Consider the following 7,968-nt stretch of genomic DNA (forward strand, 5'->3'; position numbering starts at 1 on the left):
ACTGGATGTGATCGAAGTAGGAATGGGTGGTCACCCTATCATCGCCCAGGGTTCATGGCTGCACTTTGATCGAGCCATCAGCATTAACAAAAATTAAGGCGACGGAGTTCTCACCAAGAACTTTCAACGCAGCAGAAAATGTGCCCCTCAAAGAGAGCACTCGTCGGCAAGTCTTGGCCCCACAGGAAGGTCCCGGCGGACCCCACATGGCACCGAGCTGAAGGCGCATCGTCAGCTTGAAATGCGCACCGAGCGGACCGAACGGGTCCGCCTCGATCGTACGACAACCGTACAGTATCATTCTCTATCAACCAGCGCGGCTACAAAGTATCACAATGTGGCCATTTGGAAGCGAGGAAACGTTTGAACACAGCAATATCACAACGCACGATGTGATTTCTTATTCCATGGACGGCGGCTTCGTCCTAGTGGCCGTTATCGTTCTCATCGTCTGGCGGTGGCGGCGAAACATGAACCGCTTGAAATCACTGGAAGCGGCGACGAGGAGGAACCAGCTAAACGTCTAAGCGGGCGTCACCCGACGCCCGCCGAGTCAACAATTTTGGTGCACCCGGCACCAAGAAGGACGTCTCGGATCGGTGCACACGGCACCAGTGGAATTAAATAAGCAATCAAACTCTGTAAAATTCAAGATAATATAATGTCAGTCTAAGTCAGAACCCCGCCGCGTCGAGTTGTGAATCAATATCACCGCCGTCAGTACTACTATATCCCAGCTGCATTGTACGGTCCTTGCGGGAGCGGGGCCAGTAGCTGTTGGATATCTTTCATTTTTGGTGACCCCGACGTGATCAGCACCGGCTGATCACTCATGTAACTCATCTCGTAATCATTCAAGTGTGATCGCGTGTGCTAATCAATCCTCTAGTGAATCAAGTGTGATCGCGTGTGCTAATCAATCCTCTAGTGAACCCAAGCGACACAAAGCGATAGTCGCCCCGTGTGGAGAGGGACAGTCAATCTTGATCGTGCTCGAACAAAATCGTTAATTTATTAATTGCCCGTCGTCTGCCGTTTTGCCGTCGGAGCTATTACGTTGGTCCGGCCGCTAGTGAATCTAAGTGAAAACATCAATTGTGAATGCCATTGGCGCCCGGCGTCTGCAAAAGTAAAGTACGTGAATATCGCCAGAGAGTGAGCCCTAATTAATTGTCCATGGGGAATCAAAGTGGCAAATCGAAGATTTGGTAGTGCCTGAACAAAATACGCATGTCAGAAACCCAAGAAAAGGTAGTGAAAACAGAAAGAGAGACAAAACGCCAACCAAGAAAAAATAAAAGAGTGAAATTCCGGAGAATCCCTACAGAAGAGGTGCTGTCCGTCGTGGGAACCGTGCAATCTTCCCCCAGCTTCGGACCTGGGAGCCACAACCTCAAGCCGAGGAAACTGGAAGGAGCGAACGCCGTTTACACTCTAAAGTAAGTCCGTTCCCATTTACTAAGTGAATTAAGTGAAAATGCCGCGTGCTGAGGACGAGCGAGCCGAGCTGGTGGACACCAGCAAGAACCAGCTGGTCGCATTAGAAAGCAGTATGAAAAGGTTGGCGAGCGATGCTAAGCAGCTAAAGGACCAGGCCCACACCTGGGTGCAGCTAAAAACAACGATAGGAATGCTGGACGGCCTGTATGAGCAGGCGTCCAACGTCTTGCTACGATTGGAGGGCCTTGATGGCCCTCAACAGCGTAGAGAGCCTTTGATGGCTGTCTACCTAAATGCTAAGGTGCTGCTGGAGGAAATGGCTCAAAAGGTGATGCCAGCTCCTTCAAGCAGCTCTTCAAACGCTCTGCTGGATCAGACCATCCAGCAGTCCTCAGGTCGATCCGACCATTTACCGCGGATCGAGCTTCCAAGATTCAACGGTTCACCCACGGAGTGGCTCTCATTCAAGAGCCGCTTCGAGAAGAGAATATCCGCTCTGAATGAAGATGCGGATAAATTCGCATTTCTGGCAAAATGCCTGGAAAAATTCGAACCTGCCAAAAATTCAGTCGAGGCACTCGAAAACTCGGGAACGAGCTTTGCCGAGGCCTGGCAAAAGCTCGAAACACGCTTTTACAAGCGTAGAATAGCCTTCGAAGGCTACTTTACTAAATTGCTCATGGTGAAGAAAATCATGAGCCCCAACGCCAAGGGAATTATGGCGTTGATCGACGCAGTAGACACCGCAGTCCACGCCGCTCACCAAATCCAAGGTGAGCGAAATCAAACGCTAGATAGTGTGGCCAACGGCCTAATTATTGCCATAGTAAAGGGCAAATTAGACGACGTAACCCTATCCAAGCTCGAAGAGAGCTTGGATCTACAAAAAATCTATACTTGGGCCGAATTCAAGGCCGAATTAGAAAAACGGGCCAATCAGTTGGCTTGTCAGTACCTGGAAGAGGCGCCGCCTAGAGGGCGTCAACACAAAACCGCAGCAGTAGCTGCTGCTACACCAACCAAAGAACCAATAAAAAAGGCTCAATCACAAAACAATCAGAAAAATTGCTTCATTTGCGGAAGTAAAGAGCACAGCATTTTTTATTGTGCTGCTTTCAACAAGCTCCCCCTCAAGGAGAGGTGGGAGGCTGTGTCCAAATCCAGGCGGTGCTACAACTGCATGTCTTGGGGGCACTCCGTGCAAAAGTGCTCCTCCAACGTGAGCTGTAAGGAATGCGGGGCGCGCCATCATACGCTCCTGCATTTCGAAGCTGCGGAAAACCCCCCGCAACCAACCCAAAAGGGCAATGAAGGGTCAACGACTACGGCTTCGGCCTCAACCAGTATCACCCAGTGACTACCAGGCAGCTACGTGTTCCTGGCTACCGCCCTCGTCCAAGTGAGGGGAGCTACGACTTGGTACCAAGTAAGGTGCCTGCTCGACTCGGGTAGTCAGGTCGAAACTATAAGTGAACAGGCAGCCCACCTTCTTGGCTTGCCTTTTTCGAAAACCCAGCTGACCATAAAAGGGATTAGCGGAGGTATTAATGCGCGACGAAAAGTTACAACTCAAATCGCCTCTAAGAGTGGCGATTTCACAATGACAGTGGACATGATGGTTGGCCCGCGCCTGATTGAGGACCAACCCAGTATCACACTACACGCAGGAGAAATAAGGGTACCAGCGGGCATTGAACTAGCTGACCCACTCTTTTATCAGAAGCAACCAGTCGAAATACTACTTGGATCGCGAATATTCTTCCAAATCATGGGACCCAGATCCATCAATCTGGGCAGCGGACCAATCTTCCAAGAGTCCGCATTCGGGTGGCTTGTTGGCGGACTAACATCGTTGCAAGTACCGCGACGAGCTACCACGGCGGTTATAGCATCAGAGCCTGAAGTATCAAGCAAGTGGGATTGCGCATCGGCCCCAGACCATAGCTACCAGGATCAAGGACTAGATAATCTGTTCAGAAGTTTTTGGGCGCTTGAGGAGGTAACTTCTGCGGAAGCGAAGCCCTGCCACAGCGCGAATGCAAGCGAGGAGCATTTTCAGAAATACACGACGATAGGAGCAGATGGAAAATATGTAGTCCGCATTCCCTTCAAAAATGAGCCACAGTTACTAGGCCATTCTTTTGAGCAGGCAAAACGGCGATTTCTATCCTTGGAAAAACGCCTTGCCCATCATCCAGAAGTTTACAAGCAGTATAGAGAATTCCTAGCTGAATATCTCGCGATGAATCACATGGAAATAGTCCACTCCAAGGACAAATCCAAGGTCAGGTACTACATACCGCATTCTTGCGTAATCAAACCAGATTCCACTTCAACAAAATTACGAGTAGTATTCGACGCCAGCGCAAAAACGTCAAGTAACATATCACTCAACGACATTCAGCACAGTGGTCCTGTTATACAGCGTGAATTATTTGACCTGTTGTTGGATTTCCGATGCCACGACAAAGTGGCCACAGCCGACGTCGTGAAAATGTATAGGCAAGTAAATCTTCACGAAGAGGATTCGTGGTTCCAATGCATCCTCTGGCGGAACGATCCCTCCGAGGAAATACAAGTATACCGATTGAAAACGGTAACGTACGGCGAGGCGGCATCGTCCTTCTTGGCATGCCGAGCGCTTCATGAGGTCGGAGAGGAAATTCGACCCGAACAACCTGAAATTGCTGAGGTTATTCAACAATGCTTCTACGTGGACAACTTCATGATGGGGGGAGATTCAGCCGAAAAACTGTTGGAAAGGCGGCAGGCAGTGGAATCAGCCCTGATGAAGAGAGGTTTTCCTCTACGCAAGTGGGCGTCCAACGACGTCAGCATCCTCGCTGGAGTATCTGACGAGGACTTGGAGAAAGAAATCCGAATTGGGGACCATGACATCATAAAGACATTAGGTGTAGCGTGGTCGCCTAAGGCTGACACGTTCCGGTGCATCGCTAATGACCCGGTAAATTCCCATGAGAAAATGACCAAACGGCAGCTCGCCTCAGAGATATTGAGGCTGTACGACCCACTAGGAATCATGCAGCCAATAATCATCACAGCCAAAATCCTTCTTCAAGGACTTTGGAAAATTAAGCTAAAGTGGGATGACGAAATCCCAGCTGATTCGCAACATGAATGGCAGCAGCTGAAGAAAACATTACCAAAACTTGCTAGCTTGACAATTCCGCGCCAGGCGATTCCTAGCAATCCCGTGCACCTGGAACTGCATGGATTCTCAGATGCTTCTAACCTGGCTTATGGTTGCGCGGTCTATGCATATTGCATAGACGAGAAAAATCGAATATCTATGAACCTATTGTGCGCCAAATCTCGAGTGGCGCCAATGAAGGATGTCACCCTTCCACGAAAGGAACTTCTGGGAGCAAAGCTACTAGCAGAGTTAATGAAAAGGGTAATTTCCATTATACCAACACACGTTCAAAGAACATACTACTGGTGCGATTCACAAGTAGTCTTGGCTTGGATTCATTCAAGCGTACCCCACAGTGAAGTGTACGTTCGCAATAGAATCAACGTAATTCAGTCCCTTACGCATCGAGAGGATTGGCGATACGTTCCAACGGATCAGAACCCAGCTGACATAGTCTCGAGAGGTATCTCCGTGAGAAAACTTCTAACCACGAAAAAGGATATATGGCTGCATGCCACAAACTATGCGCTAGAGAACAGACGGCGCGCTGAGGCATATGGCGCTCCGCAAGTGATAGCAATCTGTTCGTCAACCGACAGAGACAGCGCCAGCAGTGAGGTGGAGGACTTAATATCAAGTTACCCGCACCATAACTCATTCCAGAAGACGCGGAGGCATTTTGCTGTCGTCAATAGGGCCATGAACAACTTCATGTCTAAATCAGCGGCCATCAAAAGTCGCGGGATTAACCGAGAGCCATGCTTCGGGCCCCTAACCGTCAGCGAACTGGAGGCTGGTGAGCAACTGATCGTCAAGCATCTACAGCGCATCAGTTATCCAAAGGAGCTCGCTCACTTAGAGGAACAAGGAACCCCTACAAAGCAGGGCCCCCTTCAACATCTCAGTCCAATAATCGAAGATGGACTCATCCGCATCGTGGGCAGGCTTAGCCTGTCCGACTTACCTCAGCATCAACGGCGTCCAGCAATAATACCCCAAGAGCATTTCTTCGGAAAAATTATACTAGAGCACATTCATCGACGAAATCTCCACGCTGGCTTGGAGACAATCATTTCGGACTTCCAGCAACGCTATTGGATGCGGAACCTCCGAAAACTGGCCAAAACTGTCGTCAATCGATGTATCTTGTGCGCACGAGCTAGGCCGCGCAAGCTTCAACAACAAATGGGCCAGCTGCCAAGACCTAGGGTGAATCCATCCCCAGCATTCACCCACACCGGAGTAGATCTATGCGGTCCGTTTCAGATTCTGCCAAGCCCACGGGCCAAAACGAGGATGACAGTGTACGTGTGCATCTTCGTCTGTTTTTCAACAAAGGCAGTTCATCTTGAAGTGGTGGAAGATCAGTCCACAGGTGCATTCATTGCTGCTCTGATGAGGTTTACTTCACTGCGTGGGAAGCCAGAAGTAATCTATTCAGACAATGGACGGAACTTTGTTGGAGCAGGTAGGGAACTTGCAGAACTACGGAAAATCTATAACAATGAGATCTTTCAAGACGAATTGGTCGGAATAGCAGCCAACAAGGGGATAAATTTCTCCTTCATACCGCCCCGAAGCCCAAACTTTGGAGGGCTTTGGGAAGCTAACATCAAAGTTGCAAAACGGTTGTTCACGGCAGCAGCCCGCGGGGCATGCTTCAACATTTTGGAACTGCAGACTGTACTCTACCAGGTGGCGGCAATTATGAACTCTCGCCCCCTCACAGTGGTCTGGACGGATGCTAGCATCCCAGAACCACTGACTCCAGGCCACTTCCTCATCGGAAGATCAATGACTGCTCTGCCAATCCCAGGCAAATTTATCGAAAACGGGAGCATATCGGTACGCTGGAAGCGTATTCAACATCAAACTCTGCAATTTTGGCGGAGGTGGCAGGATGAATACCTGCAACATCTGCGCTGCATGGCCAAATGGACCAAGAAGCAGCCCAACCTAGCAGTTGGGCAAGTTGTCCTCATTGGAGATGACCACAATCCTGTAGCAAAATGGCCTATGGGTATCGTAACCAGTACGCATCCAGGTGCTGACGGCGTCGTGCGAGTTGCCACAGTTCGCGTCGGACCTAATCTCTACAAACGCAACGTTCGACTGTTAGCCCCGTTGCCCATCGACTTACCAGCAGTTGACAATAACGCAGAACTATCTCCAATCAACGAAGTAGCTGAACATGAAGAGGACCCCCCACCTCGAGCAATTTGGGACGATCGCTTGCGTCCTCGTCCCAAAGGGGGGAGAAAATGGATGTGATCGAAGTAGGAATGGGTGGTCACCCTATCATCGCCCAGGGTTCATGGCTGCACTTTGATCGAGCCATCAGCATTAACAAAAATTAAGGCGACGGAGTTCTCACCAAGAACTTTCAACGCAGCAGAAAATGTGCCCCTCAAAGAGAGCACTCGTCGGCAAGTCTTGGCCCCACAGGAAGGTCCCGGCGGACCCCACATGGCACCGAGCTGAAGGCGCATCGTCAGCTTGAAATGCGCACCGAGCGGACCGAACGGGTCCGCCTCGATCGTACGACAACCGTACAGTATCATTCTCTATCAACCAGCGCGGCTACAAAGTATCACAATGTGGCCATTTGGAAGCGAGGAAACGTTTGAACACAGCAATATCACAACGCACGATGTGATTTCTTATTCCATGGACGGCGGCTTCGTCCTAGTGGCCGTTATCGTTCTCATCGTCTGGCGGTGGCGGCGAAACATGAACCGCTTGAAATCACTGGAAGCGGCGACGAGGAGGAACCAGCTAAACGTCTAAGCGGGCGTCACCCGACGCCCGCCGAGTCAACAATTTTGGTGCACCCGGCACCAAGAAGGACGTCTCGGATCGGTGCACACGGCACCAGTGGAATTAAATAAACAATCAAACTCTGTAAAATTCAAGATAATATAATGTCAGTCTAAGTCAGAACCCCGCCGCGTCGAGTTGTGAATCAATATCACCGCCGTCAGTACTACTATATCCCAGCTGCATTGTACGGTCCTTGCGGGAGCGGGGCCAGTAGCTGTTGGATATCTTTCACATACGAATGGCTGTCCAGTTCCAGTGCCAATAACTAACTCCAACTCCGCAACTGAAATGAGTTGCATAATGAAAAATAGTTGTATAATGTCAAATGATTGATTGATTGATTGATTGATTTGTCTTTATTAGAGAGACTTTCAGCCCTAATGTCAAATGAGTTGCATTATGAAAAAATCATTGCATAAACTTTGGTACAGAACTCGTTGCAAAAATCGATTTTTTCAGCACTCTTCGTATTTAATCACGCTCGTGCTGAAAAAATCAACATTTTCCAACTCGTTACATAAATAACTATTATGCAATTCAGTATCATAATTTCA

At 49.4% G+C, this 7,968-nt stretch overlaps 2 protein-coding genes across 2 annotated transcripts; both read left to right on the forward strand.

Annotated features, from left to right (window-relative positions):
* The first annotated feature begins 1,477 nt into the window (after positions 1–1,477).
* LOC115268099 (uncharacterized) lies at positions 1,478–2,797 on the forward strand. Its single transcript, XM_029876120.2, has one exon. It carries the CDS (start codon positions 1,478–1,480, stop codon positions 2,795–2,797), a length of 1,320 nt encoding a protein of 439 aa, XP_029731980.1.
* An 885-nt stretch (positions 2,798–3,682) lies between these two features.
* On the forward strand, positions 3,683–6,865 carry LOC115268100 (uncharacterized). Its single transcript, XM_062843480.1, has one exon. It carries the CDS (start codon positions 3,683–3,685, stop codon positions 6,863–6,865), a length of 3,183 nt encoding a protein of 1,060 aa, XP_062699464.1.
* Positions 6,866–7,968: the final 1,103 nt, after the last annotated feature.

The sequence above is a fragment of the Aedes albopictus genome, unplaced genomic scaffold (genome assembly GCF_035046485.1).
Source record: "Aedes albopictus strain Foshan unplaced genomic scaffold, AalbF5 HiC_scaffold_243, whole genome shotgun sequence".
NCBI lineage: Eukaryota > Metazoa > Arthropoda > Insecta > Diptera > Culicidae > Aedes > Aedes albopictus.

Bases quoted from the DNA above. Each gene is read 5' to 3' on its own strand.
- LOC115268099 (XM_029876120.2), top strand. From the start codon at position 1,478: ATGCCGCGTGCTGAGGACGAGCGAGCCGAGCTGGTGGACACCAGCAAG.
- LOC115268100 (XM_062843480.1), top strand. From the start codon at position 3,683: ATGAATCACATGGAAATAGTCCACTCCAAGGACAAATCCAAGGTCAGG.